We start from the raw sequence: 23,161 nt of genomic DNA on the forward strand, positions 1-23,161 counted from the left end.
AAAAAAAAAAAAAAAAAAAGCCACCTCCTCCTCCCAGGGATCCCGCCCCACTTGCCGGGCCTCCTCCATGCAGCTGAAACAGGTTGACAACCATTAACGTGGGTTGCAACTACAGGTGGCACTGGGAGCAGAATGGTTCCCGGACATGCCCGGTGGAAGGAGGGGCCCTAGTCAGCAGCAGCTAAGCCGTTCAGCTTTACCTTCTGTACAGACTTTGGTTGGTGGGGGCTGTGGCAATGGAACAGGCTTGAGAAACAGGAATAGTAGCACTATTGGCCTTCCAGTTCCACCTATCACAGCCTTAATCACCCCAGGTCCTGTGCGTCATTGCCAAATTCCTGACTTGCCTGTGGATGGGAGCCTGCTTTTTGAATTTCTTTTCTTCATCTACCTTTTGGTTGCTGTGTTCATTCAGTACATCAACATCTATAAAACCGTGTAGTGGTATCCTTACAATCATCCTGCCTTTTGTACTTCACTGAATTTTCATCTCATTGATTATCACTTGGCAGCGTTCATCACGGTGATGCTCGCAAGGAGGCTTGTGTGGGCCCTCATCTCCGAAGCCACCAATGCGGGTGCAGCATCTATGATTCACTACATGGTTCTGATATCAGCTCGCTTGGTGATTCTCACTTTGTGTGGATGGGTACTTTGTTGGACCCTAGTCAATCTCTTTCGAAGCCATTCAGTACTTAATCTCCTCTTCCTTGGCTATCTGTTTAGTGTTTATGTTCCTCTCTGTTGTTTCCACCAAGATAGTAGAGCTCATCTTCTTCTCACAGACTATAATTACGTGGTACAGCATCAGGGGGTAGAGGAAAGTGCCTCAACTCTGCCCCCTATGGCCTCAAGGGGTGCTGGTGCAGCATAGCAGATGTTTATATAGAGCCATAGGGCCTTACAACGTGGCAGTGCCTTCAGATGTATTCCATGCCCGTTTTTATTTCCTGTTTCATCGTCCATTAAGGCTGTTAAATCTACTAATCCTTATTGAGGGCAGTGTTGTCTTCTACCAGCCCTATTCCTTGGGGCAGTCGGAGAAGTGGAATCACACACTTTCCATGGCTCTCATCCTCTTCTGCAACTACTATGTTTTATTTAAGCTCCTTCGGGACAGAATAGTATTAGGCAGGGCGTACTCCTACCCACTCAGCAGTTATGAACTTAAGGCAAACTAAGCTGTCTCTCAACAGCGAGGGAGAACTCAGATAAAAATATTTTCATACGTTCTATTTTTTTCTTGCGATTTTTATAAATATTTAAGATATTTTATATTTTGTATACTATTATGTTTTGAAAGTCGGGAAGGATAAGGGATATTAAATGTATCCATAAACAAGGTGATGTGATCTTTCATGTGTTAGTACATTTGAATAATACACGTGTGAGAGGTATGCCTCTCTAGTAAAAAGATTGATTTGTTTGTAAAAAAAAAAGAAAAGAAAAGTTGAACCATCAGGAACAAATGCACTCAGAAGAACCAAGTCCTAGCTTCAACAATCCACAAGAAAATTATCAATTTCTTGTTCTTTCTAATTTCTGGGTTTTAACAAGGCATTAAAAGCACTTTAAATGAACTTTATAATACCAAGAAATTGGGGTTTTTTCCTCTCTCTTTGTCTTAGACAATAGGCCCTCACTTCTGTTTAGCTAGCTAATCCCCTTATCAGATTGTAGTATGGCCACAAGCTTGGTGTTCTCTCCCTAACATGCATTCTCTGCTTTATAGTATGGATAGGCTGAAAATTTTTCAAATCTCAGTTGTTTCCCTTTTAATAATTCCATCTTCATTTCTCTCTTCTCATATTATAACTATAAAGAGTCAAGAGGAAATATGCAGCTTCTTAAAAAATTTGCTTAGATATTCCTCAGCCAAATATCCAAAATTGTGGCTCTAAAGTCCCATCTTCCACAAAATACCAACATGAACACAATTCAGTCAAGTTCTTTGCCACTTTACATAATAACCAAAATTGTGATTCAGTATCTGGTGAGGGCCCAATCATGCTGTCCTTTTACTGCACATAGCAGGAGTGCAGGGTCTCGTTCAGGACACTTTTATAAGGTCACTGTTCCCATCCATGAGGGTTACCTCACCCAAAACAAATCCAATCACTTCCCAAAAGCCTCACCTCCTACTAATACAAAGGCCTTGACAATTAGGATCTCAACAAAAAAATTTTGAGAAGTCAGGCTGAAGTTGTGGCTCAGTGGTAGAGCACTCGCCTAAGACGTGCAAGGCCATGGGTTCAAATCTCAGCACCACATAAAAATAAACAAGTAAAATAAAAGTATTGTGTCCAACTACAACTAAAAAATAAATATTAAAAAAAAGAATTCTGAGAAGTCACCAACATTCAGATCATAATAGCAACAGATTAAATGCAGAACAAATTATGAGAATCCATTAAGCCAGACATTGAAGATATTAATACACATGTAACAAGTTGGGGGAGGGGTCACAATCACTTCATTAAAAATATTTTACTAGACACAGTGACACATGCCTGTAATCCCGATAATTCAAGAGGCTGAGACAGGAGGATTGCCAAATTTGAAGCCAGCCTCAGCAACTAAGCAAGGTCCCATCTCAAAATAAAAAGGGTGCCAGGTGTGGTGATGTATACCTAATCTCAGCAACTTGGGAGGCTGAGGCACCAGGATTCAAAATTCAAGACCAACCTCAGCAACTTAGTGAGATTCTGTCTCAAAATAAAAAAGGGCTAGGGATGGGACTCCGTGTTAGCATCCCTGGGTCTAATCCTCAATACCCAAACTAAAAATAAACAAATAAGGCCTGGGGCTGTAGTTCAGTGGCAAAGCGCTTGCCAAGCATGTGTGAGGCACTGGGTTCGATCCTCAGCATCACAAAAATATAAACAAATAAAATAAAGGTATTCTGTCCATACACAACTATAAAAAATAATAATAAAATAAACAAAATAAAGGCATTCTGTCCATCTACAACTACAAATATATATATATATATATACACACACACACACACACACACACACACACATATATATATATATATATATATATATATAAACAAATAAAATAATAGAAAAAAGGGCTGGGGAGTTAGCTCAGTGGTAAATCACTCCTGTGTTCAATCACTGGTACCAAAAAAAATTTTTTAAATTTAAATTGTGTTTAATTCTAATTAGTTTAAGTACATACACTTGTTATTAATTTAAGTACATACCTTATTGGAGAACATAGCTCTAACTTAACTAAATTTAAAACACTCATTTAAATCTACTGCTGTCATTTCCTCAAGAAAATACTGCTAGCCTGGCTAGGTATTCAAGGCCAGCCTCCACAACTTAGGAAAACCCTGTCTCAAACCAAAAAATAAAAAGGCAGAACACACCTGGGTTCAATCTCCAGCACAATGGTTGGTGCAGGGGTAGAACATATCTGTATTTGTCTGTATATGTATTGCTAAGGGCAATTTAAATTGGATCAAGTCTTTCTGAAGTGGTCTGGAAATACCAAAACCCATAAAGGTACACTCCTTGAGGCCAAAGAATCCATTCAAACAATTCAAAACGAGAAAAGGGCCAATGAACAAAGGTTTATTTTGTAGCAGTATAATATTGACAAGCTAGCTAACTCAAAATGTCAAAAAAATAAAAAGACCATTAAGTTAATATATACACATATACTGAATAACTACCTCAATATATAATTATAATATAAGAGGAGCCAGGTTGTAGCTCAGTGGTAGAGCACTCGCCTAACACATGTGAGGCACTGGGTTCAATCCTCAGCACCACATAATTAATTAATTAAAGGTATTGTGTTAAAAATTAATAATAATAATAATAATAAAGAGACCATCATAAACAAATTTCCAGTCACTTTTGTTAGCAGACTGGTTCTTCTAGCCAATTTCATTTTCCAAATTCTTACTAACAGTGTTCTTTTGTTTATTTGTTTTGCAGTACTGAGGACTGACCTCAGAGCCTCAAGCATGCTAGACAAGGACTCCACCACTGAGCTACATTCCCAGCCCTTTATTTTATTTTAAGATAGGATCCCTCTAATATGCCCAGGCTAGCCTTAAACTTGCAATTCTCCTGTCTTGTCCTCCTAAGTAGCTGCGATTATAGGCATGAGTCACTGTGCTTGGCATTACCAGTTATTTTTAAATGACATTTTTTTTCCAGACTCAAAATTATCATTTCCTCTGCTTTTTAACCAGCATTGAATCAAAATAAACACACAAAAAAAAAAAATATCTAACAGACAAAAGAGATAGATTTGCCCTTTTAATTAAAAGGGATCAGTAAACCACGGAGCCATATAGAAAACTAGCAGAGAATTTAGCAAATCCAAAACTATGTTTCAGAAGTTCTTGAATTCTCTGAAGTTTCCTAAACAGTGCACAAAATGGTCCTGGATATCTGATGGGATGGTGCCTACCCCATTTTCCAAACTTACTCAGCCTGTCATGTAAATACTTTCGTTTTATCATGAAAAGGATTAGAAAGCTCTATTTTAATAAAATCAGACTTCAACCTAATTGTAGCCTACAAGCTGGAAATACAAGTAAATTCAATTACTATATGCTTCTCTAGCAATTCTACCTGTAGAATTTTCAAAATATTACCAAGCTAATATAAAATTATAATTTTATATATTTAACAAGGTTAATATAAAAAAACGTATTTTATGAAAAAAATGTAAGACTGATTATTTATTTATGTATTTAATTCTTACTTTGCCAGGGGTTGAACCCAGGGCCTCAAACATGTTAGCTCTACCACTGAGCTACACCCTCGGCCAAAGAGGTTTGATTTTTGAAGGAAGGTATAACTTTAATAACTGAAAACTCCTTAGTAAGGGTGCTTCCTTAAATTTTCTTCTTCTTGTTTCTCATTCAAAAATGTCAATCTTTTACATGTAGATATAATTTGTATATCATGTTGGAGTCTACGTGTAGAAGGAAATGCTCAAAAGGTAAAGTCCAATCAATTGAAATATTTACCTTGTTGATGCTGTAACACTACTTGATTCCAGGATGTTTTCAGTTATTCTTAATTGTACCACCTCTGGCACGTCATTTGATTTTTCTGTACCCTCTTCTGGAAGTTCTTCTATATGTTCCAGCTTTTCATCTTCCTCTTCTTCCTCAGAAAGTTCATTAACCTATATGAATAAAAATAAACTCATGACATATCTGAGACATAACACTTCAAGAAAGTTATAAACACAAACTTTTTAAATTTCTTCATTTCTTAAAACTAATCTCTCTTTTGGAGTGACCACCAACTTTTTTATATAAAAAAATTGTAGGTATGTGAATGCATGACCAATGTGATTCTGCAACCTGTATACTCAGAAAAATGAGATATTGTATCCCATGTGATTCAAATGTATGATATGTCAAGGTCATTGTACTGTCATGTATATAACTAATAAAAAAAATTGTAGGAACAGGGTGCAATCCCAGCTACTCAGAAAGCTGAGGCAAGGGGACCCCAGTTCCATGCCAGCCTGGACAATGTTTCTAGACCCTGTCTCAAAATAAAGGGTGGCAGTGGTAGGGAGAGGTACAGTGACTCAAAGAAGAGTGCCAGCCTAGCATGCAACAGGCCCGAGGTTTGATTCCACAAATAAAATTATAAACCAGAAAAATATAATATTTTGAAACAGAAAGTAATAACTAAATAACTACATCACTAGACACATGAATCAGACTGCAAATTAACTAACATCCTGCACATTGTAGTTAACATTAAGAAAGCTTCATTTTCTAACTGGTTTTATAAATATAATAGTTACAAAAAGGGGGCTGGGTTGTGGCTCAGTGGCAGAGTGCTTGCCTAGCACATGTGAGGCACTAGGTTTGATTCTCAGCACCACACACAGATAAATAAACAAAATAAAGATTAATGACAACTAAAAATATTTTTTTAAAAAATTAGTTACAAAAGACTTCTATTTTATCAGGTTTCCAGGTATAGTAAACAAGTCATTTTAATACACAGTAAGTGTGAAAATAGAAAGGCACAAAAATTCTGCATTAAGGTATTAGCTATGCTTTAGAAATTGTCAGCAAACTTCTAAATGAGTCAGATTAAATTTTTCATAAATAAATTGGAACTGTAACAAGGAAGAACTTGGATTTTGACCATTAAGCACAAGTTATAAAATGTTTTCCAACATCAAACTGGCTCTATTAGGAAATTATTCTAATAAAAACACACTAAAATACTCAAGAAGGAAAATCAGTTAAATATTTTTGAATGAGAAATATTTTGAAGTTATCCCAAAGAAGAAATTACCTATACATGGTCATAATATCCATTTGGGGAGGGGGTAACTGGGATTGAACTTGTGGTCACTCAACCACTGAGCCACATCCCCAGCCCTATTTTGTATTTTATTTAGAGTTTATAAGCAAATACTTGTCATTAAAAATATAAGCAAGAAAGTATACTTTTGGGGGCTATGGGTATAGCTCAGAGGTAGATCATGTGCAAGGCCTTACATTCAATCCCCAGGACCAATATTTTTTTTTAAGTACACTTCCAGTCCATTCTAGCCAAACACAATGGACATATCTAGAATAAATTTAGTTACTACATATATTAGTGGTATTTTACTTGGTGGACATACAAATACAGTTGGTAGAATGCTGTCAGAAAGTAAAACTGCAACCAAAGAGTTAATTATGCTGATATTCCTAATCAAAAACACATTGACTATCTAAAGTATAACATGATAGTTAAAAGGCTTCAGAGGCAGAAAAAACTGTAGTATAATATTTCCATTTCATACCTAAGACTTGGAGAAGTTATAGTGGCTACAAGGAATGAGTGAATATAGATATTATACTACTTACCTCACAGAACTGGATTGAAAGGATTAAACAATACATGTAAACACTTCAGCAGGAAGAGAATGACCATCTAAACCATAAGCAAAAGCTCTAAACCATTGGTGTATCAAAGTCATTAGTCAGTAATTAATTTTTAGTGACCCTTCTAACAATTTATGACCTCATTTTGTAAACTATTTACTTCATATATAAAGTATATGCAACAGATTGCTAAGTTTGTTATGCTTGCAAATGTCACCCCTCATCTATCACATGTCATGTACAACTATGATGGGAAAAACTGATAATCACTGGCCTAAGTGGTTATTAATCAAGAAGTTAAGATTTATACACAAAGGAAGCTGGGGATATAGCTCAGTGGTAGAACACTTGCCTAGCATGTTGCATATGTTCAATCCCTGGTATCACTAAGAGAAAAAGAAAAAAATAATTTATACACAAAGATGAAAATTCAAAATGACAAATCAATTTTTAAAGAATTTGGGCTGGGGTTGTGGCTCAGTGGTTGCGTGCTTACCTAGCACACATGAGGTACCAGGTTCGATCCTCAACACCACATAAAAATGAAATAAAGATTGTGTGTCCACCTACAACTAAAAAATAAATATTTTAAAAAAATTTTAAAAGAATTAAAATTATCCTTCTTTCTCATCTACGTATTTAATTAATTAGTGAAAGTCAAGAGAATGTACTTAAGACACATTAACATGGTAACCTAAGCAAGAAAAATACTGAAGGGGAAAATACTGTTTTCACAACTATAAAATGGGAATGACTGCAGCTGAATAATAAGTTTGAATACAACTGCAGAGTATCAAAAAAAAAATAATAAAGATGGCTTTTTAAACTGAGAATAAATACTTATTCAGTCCACACATTTTTTATATAGATACTACTATTGTAATATGTTACATTACACTTTTTAAAATCATTTTGTTCCTACAGCCAATAGATCTTAAGAACTTAAAAGACTACTCCACTATACTGATTACATTATATTCAATAAGTTTTACATAAATTGACATTCTCCGGTATTTTTTTACCAATAGTATACTAAGATACGACGTGAACAATATCTAGTGTTTTTTCCTTCTCCCCAAATCCAACTTCCAGCCTTCTAATGTAATTTCTTCTATAAGAATTCAACTCAATTATTTTGAACAGGACTAAGCATTAGGGCTGGGGCTGTAGCTCAGTGGTAGAACACTTGCCTCACATGTGTGAGGACTGGGTTCAATCCTCAGCACTACACAAAAATAAAGATATTGTGCCCATCTATAACTAAAAAAAATATATTTTTTAAAAAGAGTAAGCATTAGAGTAAAATGCTCTTTCACATGAATCCTCAAAGTTTTTCTTGATCTTTGCCTGGTCAACTTGACCTTCTTACCAACACCCTATTCTGTTACTTTGAATTTGCCCTCTGTATGCAGCAGCCTCAACTTCACTTATGGAAAAACCTCATCCATACTTACATCTCTTCTTTCTTTGACTGCTGTAATTCCCTTCTCTAGGGCCTCGTGAAATGCCTGCTCTCCAGACTCCAGTTTGTGGAGAACGCTGCTACCTGCCTTCTCAAATGTACAAAGAAACATTATTATCACCTCCATCTTCAAATCACTATACTGGATTTGTATTCATTTAAGGATTCCATATAAAGTCCACCTAGACTCTGTGTCATTTTTTTAACACTACCTATTAATCATCTCCAATCATCTCTCTCATGTAATTAATAAAAATATCTACCACCCTGACAGGATTTTAACAGCCAAATACTTGTATTAGTGGAATGAAATGCCAAAAGAAGTGCTACATAAATTTTTGCTTCCTTCAAATACAAAATCAGGAGAAAAAGCAAAGCACTGCCAGATGGGCCATGTTTCCCTACATCTTTAAATACGTGAATAAGACATTAGGAACGTTTAAGTTAGACCAACTCAAAACACACAAGCAAATTATGCTAAGTGTGAGGATATTTTATTTCACTCATCTACTTTCAGAGAACTACACTATCAGATCATTCTGCTACACAAATCTACTTTATCAAATCTGCTTTAAAAAGACCAAACTTTACAATCTCGACTTTTGTTACTTGCAACCCATTTTAACTCAGAAATTAATAAAAATAGTTAAGAAAATGAATTCTGGTAATTAGCAACATGAGTCAAAGATTAGATTAAATATATATATCTCACACACACACACACATATCACAATCACTTAGGACCCCTGGCACAATCCCATTTACTTGGGCATATTCTACTCAAAAAGCTAAAAATGTTCTTTCATATCCATGGCTAAATCTGCAGAATTCACTCTAACATAAAACAATACATGTTAAGTCAATTTTACTACTGCTTAAAAAATACAAAATCACTGATGCAATACAAATAAGCTACAGATATATTTCAGCAACATCAGGAAACCACATGATAATTATACCACAATATAAAACGTAAGGCATATCTTGTAGATTTTAGGAGTCAAGACATTGGGTCAAATTGGCATCACCAATTTCTCACAAGTTAAATCATCTTAGAAATGTAGAAAATTAGTGACTCAAATATGTATATTATTTCACTTTGAACAGCCATTAATTTACTAAAAAAATGCTGACTTAAGACACAATTTAAGAACAAAAAGATGACATGCAAATTTTCTCAACAGATGGGATTACTTACAGGCATGGAAATACATTAAGGTTTAAAGCACATCTATCTACTTGTCATCTTCTTGTCATTTTCTTTTAAGCAAGAATAATTTGGATAGTAGTTCTAATCTTTTAGGGTTTTTTTGGTGGTACTAGGAATTAAACCCAGGCAAGTACTAGGCAAGTGAGCTACATCCCCAGTCTTAAGCAAGAATAATTTAGAAGAGAAACATTAGTTCTTTAATTTTTAAGTCAGGAACTATATACGACAACTGGAAACTTTCAAAAAAATATATCAAGGAATTCAGCACAATGGTACATGCCTATAATCCCAGTTACTTGGGAGTTGAGGCAGGAGGATCAAGACCGGCCTGGGCAATTTAATGAGGCTGTGTCACAAAATAAAAAAAATTTAAAAGGGATGGGGATGTAGTCCAGTGTTTGATACCCAGTACCAAAAAAAAAAGTATCAAGTGGTTGGAAATAATACCTCAGTAGCAAAGTGCTTGCCTAGCACAAAAAAAAGGCCCTAGGTTCAATCCTCAGATACTTCCAGGAACTGTGGCATATGCCTGTAATCCTAGTGACTTGGGAGGCTGAGGAATGAGGATCACAAGTTCAAGACCAACCTCAGCAACTTATCAAGACCCTGTCTCACAGAAAAACATAAAAAAAAAAATAAAAAAAAAAAGGGCTGGGGTTGTAGTTCAGTGGTAAAATGCCCTAGGTTTAATAACCACTACCAAAAAAAAAAAAAAAAGAAAAGAAAGAAAGAAAAGTCAAGTCTAAATATCACTGGTTCAGGTCATAAATTCTACCCATTTATACATACACACACAGAGATTTCATTCTCAGCTTACAGACTGCTATCTGGCATCTGTTACTATTTCTTTAAAGTCACTGAGACTTGAAAGATAGAGATGGAAAGGCAGAAACAGAAAAAGGAAAAAAAAAAAAGGAAAGGAATTCAGAAGAGAATAAGGGGAAAAGAGAGAAAGGGAAGGAAAAACGAAAGATTAAAATGCTCACCTTAAAAATTAAGGAAGGTATGAACCCCAAATGTTAAAAAGTAAAAGTTTACAAAAGAATAGAAAATCTTTTAAACAAAAGCTGTAAGTAAATCCCAGTGGCTCAGGAGGCTGAGGAAGAAAGATATCGAGTTCGAAGCTAGCCTGAACAAAAGTAAGATGCTAAGCAACTCAGTAAGACCCTGTCTCTAAATAAAAAACAAAGTAGGGCCTGGGATGTGGCTCAGTGGACGAATGCCCCTGAGTTCAATCCCCAGTACCCCACATCCCACACACAAAAAAAAGTTATAAGTACTCAGAAATAAAACTCCTAATTCACACAATCATATACAAGAACTATCAGAAATAATGAAAATCTGTATGATGGGGCTGGACATAGACCTCAGAGGCAGAGTGCTTTGCGAGCATATACAAGGCCTTGGGTTCTATCCCAAGCACTACCTCCCACAAAAAAAAAAAAAAAAGACAATTTGTATAATAAACTACCTTTCAAGAGCTGCTACTTTAATATTGCAGCCAAAGAAAAGGAATCAACCCAAATGTCCACCACCTAATAGTGTGTACCTAAGAGTGATGATGCACATCTATATTTCCAGTTACTGGACAGACTAAAGCAGGAGGATTTTAAGTTTGAGGCCACCATGGATAACTTAGACTCTGTCTCAAAATTACTAAAAAAGAGCTAAGGATATTATTCAGAGAGAGAATGCTCCTGGTTCATTCCCCAGTACTGCAAAAATAAATAAATAAAATGTAATTCATTCATTTAAACAAATAGTATAGTCATACAATTTTTCATTAAAACCTGGACACATCTGACAGTGACAGCTGGAGTTACTAAATATTATACTAGAAATAGATATAAACCAGAACTGTTCTGAGAAAACCTTTTCAAGTGGAAATAGGACTATAAAATCAAATGCTAAAATTCTATCTATACAATAGAAATTACACAGAGGTAAAAATAAAAGAACATGCTCTCTATATACTGATAAGAAAAATCTACAAGACATACTATTAAGTGATATAAAACAAGGTACAGATCAGTGTAGTGCTATCCTACTTTTCTGTTAAAAAACTGAGAGGGGGCTGGGGGTTGTGGCTCAGTGGTAGAACGCTCGCCTAGCGCGTGAGGCATTGGGTTTGATTCTCAGCACCACATGTAAATAAATTAATAAAGGTCCATTGACAACTAAAAAAAAAAAAAAAAAAAAACCCTGAGTCAAGGGCTAGCTTGTGGCTCAGTGGTAACGAACTTGCCTAGCACATGAGAGGCACTGGGTTCAATTCTCAGAACCACATATAAATAAAAAAAATTAAGGTCTCATTGACAACTAAAAAAATTTAAAAATTTTTTTTTTAAACTGAGAAGATATGTACCTGTATTTACATTAAAATACTCTGGGAAAACATCAGAAATCAGTAGTAGAGCAGGGAACAGTATATTTTACCTTTTTTTTAAACCAGGTACATTATTATCCATAAAAGAATAAAGTATCAACCCCACCCCAAATATAAATAACTTCACAGTTTTTACTTAACAGAAGTTTGGTGGCAAACCACCTAAGTACAAATACTCAGCTTCAATATTCTCATTTCAGAAAGGAAAAAAGCAAACAGGATCCTTGAACAGTCTCAACCTAGTCATCAGAGCATAGTAATAACAACAAAGAACAAAAAAATAGCTTTAGAAATATATTTTTCCCCCTTTTATTTTCAGGGGAGGGGGTTTACTAGGGATTGAACCCAGAGGTCCTTTATCACTGAGCCACATCCCCAGCCCATTCTTCTTTTTAATTTTGAGACCAGGTCCTGCCAAATTGCTTAGGGCCTTGCTAAGTTGCTGAGGTTGGCTTTGAACTTGCAATCCTCCTGCCTCAGCCCTGTGAGCCGCTGGGCTTGCAGGAGTGCTCTACCATGTCCAGCTTTTTAAATTTTTTTTCAATATTTTTTAGTTGTAGTTGGACACAATACCTTTAATTTATTTATTTTTATGTGGTGCTGAGGATTGAACCCAGTGCCTCATACATGCTAGGAGAGCGCTCTACTGCTGAACCACAACCCAGGCCCACGTCCAGCTTTTTATTCAAAAATAAAAAGGTGAGACAGGGTCTTACTAAATTGCTAAAGTTGGCCTCAAACTTGTGATCCATCTGCCTCAGCCTCCCATATCGCTGGGATTATAGGCATGCAGTACCACACCATTTGGAAATGGATTTTGATATTCTAGAGTCAACAGAATTAAAAAATTATCTAACTTAACCTATGAATTTCCAGATGCTTTCCATTAATGAGAACGATTACAATACTATCTTGATCTGTTATTTTAATCCAGAAAAATTTCAAATTTCTGAGAGTCTGTAAAGGGTTGGGATGCAGTTCACTGATAGAGATCTTGCCTGCATGCCTGAGGCCTTGGGTTCAATCCCTAGCACTGCAAAAACTAAAATAGAAACTAAATGACTTTTCCCTATTGCCCAAATGGAAGACAGAAAGTTGTTCAGAGGCAACAAAAAAAACCCTACTGACTATATTTTAATCAAGAGAACCATCTCCAGTTCAGTACTTAAATTCTGTGTAAGCTTATGGCAACTCATAAAGAGAATATTCTTAAAAACAAAAATTCTCATTTTCAAATAAATTTTAAAATTTCTCACCTGTTCTGTAATTGAGCTCAAATCATTTGATGAAAAATCTTCCTCTTCATTTTCAAAAAATTCATAGTAATTTTCCAGAAGTCCCGCCATTATCCTGCTCACAATTTCTTGCTCTTTCATATCTTCCACATCTGTGTAAATGCTGAGAAGAAAAGTCCACATTGAGAGTTATTAAATTAATCATAAAGTTAGAAAAGAACCAATGAGTCACCTTATAAACCTGAGCAACTTACGGCATTATTCTGTGCCTCAGTTTTCCCATCTGTAAAACCTACCTAATTTGTACTGTTTATAAAAACGATGCAAGGATTAATCAGATCTACTATAAAAGATAATGGTTCCTCAAGTATCCTATGATCTTTGAGAGAAAATATAATGCTTCTCTTCCACAAACCCATTTTTAAAAACTAAACAAATATTTGTGAAAGAACTTACTGAAAGACATCTGGACCAAAGACAGCAGCCAAAGAATTTGCAGACCAAATTTCTTCATGATGTGATGCTACATTGGCTAAAAATCTACACAGAAACTTTAACAAACTGTAATTAACAGGTGGAAGCTGTTGCAAGAGGAATCTCAACTTTCTTCCAAATTCATCTTCATTATTATAATCTATAAAAACATAATGACAGATTTTCTTAATGAAGTAAAAAGTAAAGCTCAGATACTTTGCCAGATTCACATTACTCCACCCACATCACCTTTTTACTATAATAACTCAAAAACTTCTTCACTTCCTCTACTAGAGGCCAAATGCCTTAGGGCTTTGCATTTCACTTATTAAGTAGGAGAAGTGTTGGAAAGGAGGAGGTGGAGAAAGGAACTCAAGCTTTCAATTGCTAGGGGATTTTTCCTCACCTATTACTCATTGGCCTTAATTTTCTAATTTTTAAAAAGTACCCATCATACTGTCTCTTGCATGACTATACCTGTTTTTCCAAACTAGTACCAAATATAAGAAGTCAAAAAACAATGGCCATGCTAGTTAATGCAAACTAATAATGAGGAAAGTAGAGATGCAATTCAACAAACTAATAGTATCAGTGATATTTTTCCACTTGAATGAAAAAGAAAACAAGGAATGAACACAAGAAGACAATGTATCTTTCTTCTTCCCCCTGACATTCTGAAAGAACAATTAACTTCAATATTATCAATAGAACTAAATTAAAAGGTCTTCTGTGTCTCATCTAGTTTTCTCCCCTAAATAGATGCTGGGTTAGGGTGGCATTGAGCCCGGAGTGTCACACAAGCTATACAAGTACTCTACTACTGAAATGGGGCTCCCCAGCCCTTTTTATCTTGGGATAGGAACTTGGCTAAGTTGCCCAGGCTGGCCTTGAACTTGCAATCCTCCTGCCTCAGTCTCCCAGTCTCTTGAGTTGCTGGGATATAAGCATAAGCCACTGTGCCCCTGTATGCCAGTTTCTTTCTTAACAAGGGAACTTAATAAGGCACGGTGGCACGGCCTGTATTTCCAGCAATTCAGAAGGTTGAAGTAGAAGAATAGCAAGATGGAAGCCACCTTCCACAACTTAGCAAGACTCAGTCTCAAAATATAATAAAAAGGGACTGGGGATGTAGTTAAGAGGTAGAACACTCCTGGTTCCAACACCAATATCGCAAAAGAATAAATAAAGTAAAAAACAAAGTGAGAAGGGTGCAGTGGCGCACACCTGTAATCCCAGCAGCTCAGGAGGCTGAGGCAGGAGGATCAAGAGAGAGTTCAAAGCCAGCCTCAAAAAAACCAAGGCACTAAACAACTCAGTGAGACCCTGTCTTTAAATAAAATAAAATAAAATAAGGCTGGGGATGGGGCTCAGTGGTTAGTGCCCCTGAGTTCAATCCCTGGTACCACCCCCCCACCCCCAGAAAAAGTAAATTTTATCACTGAAGCAAGTCCTTGTGTTTTTCATGTCAATAAGTTTTCACTAACATAAAGCAGGCTACTAAATCCCAGGGATTTATCTCAAGTCCCGTTGAGAATGGGTAATTTCTCAAAGATACTCTCAAAATAAAGAATTTCTCCAGTAGCAAATATCAATCCAATAGTATTTCATCTTGTATATTTCTGCAGGTCCTGAAAATTAACTTACAGAAAAACTCCCCCCACACACATATTTTATGAGTGCATTCTAGTTGTATGTAATGATGGAATTTGTTGTTACACATTTGTACATACACACAATATAACAACATAATTTGGTCAATATCATTGCCCAGCACAGAAAAACTTGGTAAAAGGCTATGGTCACAGACTGGGATTGTAGCTCAGTGGTAGAGTGCTTGCCTAGCATATGTGAGGCACTGGGCTCAATTCTCAGCAACACATATAAATAAATTAAATACAGGTCTATCACCAACTACAAAAAAAAAAAGTGATGGTCATGAAAATGTCCATCTCTGCAAAATTACACTGGCTTCAACTCTTAGCACCGCATATAATAAGTTAAATACAGGTCCATCAACAACATATATATATATATATATATACACATACACATACACACATATACATGTACATATACATATACATATAAAAGGCCACAGTCATGATACTGTCTATCTCTGCAAATCTAAAAAGTTTATCAGGGAAAGATGATAGTCATGTGAACTTTACTTAAAATTTTAAATGTGGGCTGGGTTGTGGCTCAGTGGTAGAGTGCTTACCTAGCATGTGTGAAGCACTGGGTTTGATCCTCAGCACCACATAAATAAAATAAAGGTCTATGGGGGGTATTAAAAATGCAATCAATAACAACTTTATGCTTTGTAATATTACCAAGTGTCCATTCAAATGGGCCAGTACTTTGATCTTGTAATTGAATAGAACTGTCCCTGGATTAATGTGTTTTAAATCCCTGTACATGTAAGTGGTAGAAAATTAAATTTAACAACCTAAGCATTTAGCAGAAAAGAGTTCTTTAAGAAAATAATCAAAGAGGGATAAGTTGTGTTTATTAAAATAAAAAAACAAGAAAATTATAGCCAGAAGAAATATAAGCAATTAATATTATATAATGATTATACCAACACAAATTCTACCTAACATCTTCTCCAGTTGCATAGCCATTTATCACCTTGTATCATAATCACATAATTTTGTTTATCATCTATTTTTCCTCTACCTCCCCTTTAAAATTTTATCTCCATGAGGGCAGAGATTTTTAACTAGTTTTGTTTAGTGATGCATTACCAGCATCTAGAATAGTGTCTAGCATAGAGAAAGTATTCAATGTGGGGCTGGGGCTGTGGCTCAGTGGTAGCGCACTTGCCTGGCATGTGTGAGGCACTGGGTTCAATTCTCAGCACCGCATACAAATAAATAAAGGTCTATCAAAAACTAAAAAAAAAATATTAAAAAATATTTAAAAAAAAGTATTCAATGAATAGCTGAGTTAGCTGAATGAATACACAATAACAATATTTACCTATGATAAATGGAGAGATATATCACCTTCCCAAAAGACTAAACAGGTAATACCATCCTTTTCCTCCTTCTCTTTTGCCTCTAACTTTGGTTTAACAAAATCATAAAATAATAAAAAATACTAGGGATCCAAGAAGTTGCCATCTCCTTGTCTAGACCATGGAACCCAAAAGAACAAATGAGAAAACAAGAAATTAACCTCTGAAATACTATATATGTATTCCTAGCAACTTGGGAGGCTAAGGCAGGAGGATCACAAGTTCTTTGAGGCCAGTCTCAATAATTTAGCAAGGCCTTTAAGCAAACTGGCAAGACCCTGTCTCAAAATAAAAAGGGCTGGGATGTAGCTCAGAAGTAAGGCACTCCTTGGTTCAATTCTCAGCAAACCTCCCTCCCCCCCAAAAAAAAACTTCTAAAAGGCCAGGATTCTGAAATTAATAACTGATTAACAAGAATTATTTTACCTTGAGAAAGTTGCATCAGGTGAATATGCAAACTGCCAGGAATAACAGGTTCAGGAAGTTCTTGAAGGAAAAACCTAAGAAGACTAATAGCTGAGGGAACATCTGCTTCCTTAACCAAATCCACCTCTTCTCCACTGTCGTATCTCTGCCGAAGCCACTCCACTGTCTCAGCATTTCCATTGACTTGAAAAAGTCCTTGTTGCTCCAGACCGCCTACATTAGTTCAAAGCAAAAATTAAAAATGCTGCAACTTCAACTACTTGACCATATATATGCATTCTACAATCAACCTGAAATACTTAATACTTTTGGAAAGCCTTTCTTGGCTCCCCAGATTTTCATTAAAACTGTCAAATCAATCACCTAGAAACACACTATCTCTGAGGGATATTCTATTTCATCCCACCCCTTATATTCATTAAAAATATTTCTATCACCCCCACTAAAAAATGTTCCAGGCTGAGAAACCATCATTTCTAGGTATATGAATTTAAGAAACATATGTTAAAACCTTAAAAAGAATTTCTATTGTTTATCCAGTTTTGCACTTTTCATACCAAAAAAAATTTTTAAGCCAAGATCAAAGAAGGATAAGTTGTGTTTATTAAAATAAAAGCTAGCCCTCAAAGTAAGAAAATGTATACCATGTTCCTCAATATAGTCCACAACGTGGCGGACTATGAACGGAACCTCATTGTCTGGATGTCCTCCCTGCTGCAGCTCATCAAGTGGAATTCCAAATATTTTGTTAGCAAGAACGGAGTTGCAGTTACTCAAGGAAGGGGAGGAGCTCTTCCTCATATCTTTTTTGCAGCCAGAAATCAAAGCTGTCTTTTCTGCCAAATGAAAGACAAGGGAAAAGAAAAAAAAAAGACTATAATGATTAACAAGTGGCAATATGACTGTATACATTAAAGAAAAATGCTTTACACCTGAATGTGTTTTCATCTATTTAAATATATTCCAGTTACCGACCAATGATAAATTCTACAAATAAATTTGACTCAATACAATTATGAAAGCATTTTCTCTACTCCGAAGTTAGTTCTGAATGCTTTTAGTGTTTGCACATTTAATAACAAATGGCAAAACTGATCATCCAAAATTCAGCAACAAGCATTAATGTTCCAAAGACAAATTAAGGGACAAATCTTGCTCTGAAAGACCTTTACTAACCAACCTTATTAATGAAACAGGTAAAAAGTCAAACCTAATCCACCTCTGGAATCTGCTATATGAAGCTCATCTAAGCCCTCAATTTGTAAACACCCAAACAGGCGAGAATCACTTTTTAGAAATGATGGGCTAATAAGAACAAGATTAATTGGCTCTTATTTCAACAAGACAAAGCAGCTATAACACATTTAAAAAAAAAAATTCCAGAATCAGTCTCATTCAGAAGAAATACTTATTTGCCTTAACTTTCTAGGAACTAGGATCAGTAACGAAGCAATAGGAGGAAGTAATGCCTCAGGTGACCGGCTCCAATCATTTGTGCATTAAAAAAATAGTAGTCAAGCTGGGCACAATGGTGCACAGCTGTAATCCCAGCGGCTCGGGAGGCTGAGGCAAGAGGATCACAAGTTCAAAGCCAGTCTCAGCAACAGCAAGGCACTAAGCAACTCAGTGAGACCCTGCCTCTAAATAAAATACAAAATAGGGCTGGGGATGTGGCTCAGAGCTCCAGTGCCCTAGTACCAAACAAAGTAGTGGTCCATAAAGATTCATTCAATAAACATTTATTATTTTATGTAGGAAAGGAGAATTTTAAAAGAAAGACCTTTTTATAATGAAAAAAGACACTATAGATAACAAATATGTATCTTCTCAAGATTCTAAAGTTCACCAATATAAGACCCACTGGATCAACTGTATACTCCTACATCAAGAGAAGATTACAACATGATTAGGAAACAACCCAGCCAATTCATAGTTACAGTAGAAATTCATTTAGGGACAAGAAAAAGACATAAATTTACATAGTTTTGGACAAGCAGCAACCATTCTTCAACACTCCTTATAGCAGCTACAAGACAAACTGATACTATTAAAAAAATGGCAGCTATAGAGGGCAAACTTCTAAAATCTCTGAATTTATAGAGCATGAGATGGTACCATTTTAAAACTTACCTTTGAGTACTTAAACACCTAAGTTTAAAAAATTGCTTCTGCACCAGCTACCCTCACTGAGCAAGCATTCTTTTGTCATTTATGGTTGTTTAAGATTATGGCAGAAGATCAGCCTGTAGTTCCTCATTGAAGAAACGCAGAACTCGATCAGTACTTCAGCAGTTAATCTAGAAAGAAAAACAATTATTTCAATTTCCCACATTTTTAGCTGTAAAGAGAGACTACAATAAGCAGTAAAGTCTATCATTTAGGAGGGTACTAATTCTGAAAGGCCTGAAAAAATGTGTAATCTACTTAAAAGGCAAAATTTTGCAAAGGTTTCAAATTATGATAGCTAAACTGGATAAGTATCTTTCTGATAAAGATGAATAAATAAAGGAATTGCAAGGGAGAATCTTTGACAGAGATTGCACCAACTGATCCATTTTTTCCAATGGACACTTCATTTATACACAAACACCCTAACCCATTCCTTAATTCCTCATCTACTCAGTACTATTTCCAGAAGATTGAAGAATCAACACAATAGTGGCTATCTGAGCTTTCTGATTTAGAGACCCAAGAGTACATATGGGAAAATAGCAGAAAGAACAGAGGGCTGGGGTATAGCTCAGTGAAAGACTGCCTTGTCTAGTATGCATCAAGACCCTAGGTTCTATAACGTGCACAAATGAAAGAATGAATCATAAAGAGGAAGGGAGGACCAGAAAAATTCTGTTATGATATTTGACTACCAAACCCACCATTTTATAGACATAGCACACCACAAACAACTTCCATGTCTTTATGCCTAGGTTTCCTTGTATAAAATAAAATACCTTCATGGCTATTAAATTAAACTAAGATAATACATGCAAGTAGTAGAGAGCTAGGCATGCACCTATAATCCCAGCAACTCAGGAGCCTGAGGTAGGAGAATTGCAGATTCAAAGACAGCCTCAGCAATTTAGTGAGGCCCTCAGCAAGTTAGTGAGACCCCATCTCAAAATTTAAAAAATAAATAAAATAAAATAAAAAGGGCTGGGGCCATAGCTCAGTGGTAAAGTGTCAAGTTCAATCCTCAGTACCAAAACCCAAAAATTATATATGTAAATTATATATGTGTGTACTACAGAATCAGTCTTCTTTGCATAATGCTAAATGCTCATAAATAGGCTAAAGGAGGAAAAACTTGTTTAGCAATGTGTTTAATGTTTAGTCTGATCAACCTCTGTAAATTCTACAGACAAATCTTTTAATAAGCTTTGTAAACTACACTGCAACCACTCTGCCTAAGATTCAGGTAAGTAGAAGAGTAGTATCATTCAGTGTAGTTTTCGAAGTCTTATTAGCGGTATATCCCTTGGTGAGGAACACCAAAACTTGAGGGGAAGGAAAACCACACTCCCCCAACCAATCTCTTTAGTAGATGATTACTTCCAAAATATCCTGAAATTCCTGCTAAAATATGTAGTTAGTTCATCTACGTATCTATTCATCTAAAAAACAACTTCAAAGTTAAGTTATATTAAAGATCCTTTAGAAAAGTTTTCCTTAAGAACTTATTTAACAAACTTACATTAAAAGTCAGATTGATACCTATATAACATAAAGAAAAGGAGGATTTTGCAATGAGAAATGAAATAAAGACTCATTAGAAGATCCTGTTAGTTGGGGGTATAGGCTCAGTGGTAGAGAGCACACTTACCATGTGAAGGCAAGGCCCTGGGTTCAATGCTCAGCAAAAAAAAAAATATATGTGTGTGTGTGTGTGTGTGTATACATATATATACACACACATATATAAATATATAAATATGTGTGTGTGTGTGTGTATATATATATATATATACACACAAATTTTTTTAATATTCTGTCAAAATAAGTTGTAGGGCTGGGGTTGTGTGTGATTCAGTGGTAGAGCACTTGCTTAGAATGTGCGAGGCACTGGGTTAGATTCTCAGCACTGCATATAAATAAATGAATAAAACAAAGGTCCAACAACAACTAAAAAAAAAATTTTTTTTAAATAAGAAGTTGTATATATTACTAAAACGGCTACTCACTGGTACACAAAGATAGAAAAACTAGGAGGTGGGTCTCAATAAAAATGATAAATATTGAGAATAGAGATTTAAGTTTGTAGAACATTGCTATGTCTAACTCTACATAATTTAATCAAAACTATGAAAAACTAAAATTTATCCCTGCTCTATTCATTCAGCTTTTCACTAGCATAGCTCTAAAATTTAAAAAAAAAAAAAAAATCATTGTAGATAAGGAACAAACACCTCTTTCATTCAAACTAAACAAGGATGGTATTACAAATGTAACCAATATGTTAAACCATATGTTAAAAATCAGTCATTTTAGAGGCATCTAGTTGTAGTGATTTGTCAAGAAAACCCTGAAAACTAATGCAACGTCTAAATCACATTATTAAATTCTCAAAAGACAGAGAACAGCCAGTTTCTCCTGGCCTGAGAAACTAATAAAAGCGTAAGTTGTCTTGGGATATTTTATACAAAGGCTAAGCAAATGTCAACTGCATGTACACTTTTTTTTTTTTTTGGCAGTGCTGGGGATCTAAGAAATGCTAGGGAAGCGCTCTACCACGGAGCTACCTACCTCCCCAACCCACACATACACTTATCTGTCTGAAGTTCACAGATGCTACTTAGATTAGAAAACAGTCATTTGAATCTATTATTTAATCATACTGACTGTTAAGTAATTTATTTATTAAATTCACACTGACTTTGTTAAGTAATTTATCACATACTAACACAGAACTGAGAACTGGAAAGTAATAGAGGGCTCTACTATTCAAAAAACTGGAGATTTCTCTGCTTTAAACAACAAAACAAAAAATGTAAACTATTTATTTCAACAATGAGGAAATATCGGGTATACGTATCCTAAGAATCTGTTTACCTGTATGCATTTTAACATATTACTTACAGGAATAATCTTCCATGGGGATTCCACAAAACTATAATGAACAATGGAATCAAGCATATTTTGTAGGACAACATTTGCCAAATCATGGTGTTAGTTATACCACTAAATGTAAAGCATTTCATGTAGACAGTTCATTATCCCGTTCTTATTCAAAGCAGTCAAACAAAAATTAGTTTCACCTGGAGATAATCTATTGCTAGATTATGTGGCTAAGTTTTGAGACACTTTCAAGGGTTTCATGGCCACAGTTAATTATTTTATAACCTCCAGTCATAATTTAAGGCAATTTAAATCAAAACAAAATAGTCACAAAAGTGGATAAAATCCTCAGTGCCTAAATCCTCTCATGTCTCCTAACTGATGTCATTAACACTGAAATCTAATCTACATTCTTCTGCTCAATATTCCCCAATTTTTTCCCACTGTAAAGCTCTGGACTCCAAATCAGGAAGAAAAGTATGAGGATAGAGTGGGGAGGATGGGAGGGAAAGGGGAGATCATGGACTGAAATCAATGTCCATGCATGCCTGAGTTTGTCGGGATGAACCCAACTACTATGTATAGCCATAAAGATCTAATTAAAAAAGAAAGAAAACATAATTATTGAATCTTTCAAAAAATATATCTGCTAGTGTTTCACTAACAGTCTCTTCAACTTAATTTCTGTACAAATTCTAAAGCTACAAATTGCATTGTATCTTGATCACTAACAAAAACATTTATTAAATATCATGTATTTTCAGACTTTATGCTAACTACCAAAAACAGAAATTCATATAAAGGCATTAAAACTCCAAAATTTACCAGATGTAATGTGCATACTTGTAATCCCAGTGGCATGAGAGCCTAAGGCAGGAAGATTGCAAGTTCAAAGCCAGCCTCTGCAACTTAGTAAGGCCCTAAACAACTTATTAGCAAGATCTTGTTTCGAAATTAAAAAAAAAAAACTATAAAAAGGGCTGAAGATGTGGCGTAGTGGTTAGGAGGCCCTATGTTCAATCCTCA

The 23,161-nt window shown here is 35.4% G+C and overlaps 1 protein-coding gene across 14 annotated transcripts in view; it reads right to left on the minus strand.

Moving 5' to 3' along the window:
• The window catches only part of Fam13b (family with sequence similarity 13 member B), an 83,191-nt gene that overhangs the window by 48,513 nt on the left and 11,517 nt on the right, over nt 1-23,161 (minus strand). For 7 of the 14 annotated variants that reach the window (XM_048811594.1, XM_048811603.1, XM_048811596.1 and 4 more), the window contains 7 exons: nt 19,217-19,383; nt 17,731-17,922; nt 17,087-17,299; nt 13,627-13,804; nt 13,192-13,333; nt 8,332-8,427; nt 5,000-5,160 (listed from right to left, as the gene is read on the minus strand). In XM_048811594.1, the coding sequence (XP_048667551.1) occupies nt 5,000-5,160; nt 8,332-8,427; nt 13,192-13,333; nt 13,627-13,804; nt 17,087-17,299; nt 17,731-17,887 (947 nt within the window). In that variant the 5' untranslated portion in view covers nt 17,888-17,922; nt 19,217-19,383. Of the gene's footprint in view, nt 1-4,999; nt 5,161-8,331; nt 8,428-13,191; nt 13,334-13,626; nt 13,805-17,086; nt 17,300-17,730; nt 17,923-19,216; nt 19,384-23,161 lie in introns of those variants that run through there. The other 7 variants (XM_048811607.1, XM_015484348.2, XM_048811606.1 and 4 more) reach the window with 1 other exon arrangement.

Source organism: Marmota marmota, unplaced genomic scaffold (genome assembly GCF_001458135.2).
Source record: "Marmota marmota marmota unplaced genomic scaffold, marMar, whole genome shotgun sequence".
In the NCBI taxonomy this organism is placed as follows: domain Eukaryota; kingdom Metazoa; phylum Chordata; class Mammalia; order Rodentia; family Sciuridae; genus Marmota; species Marmota marmota.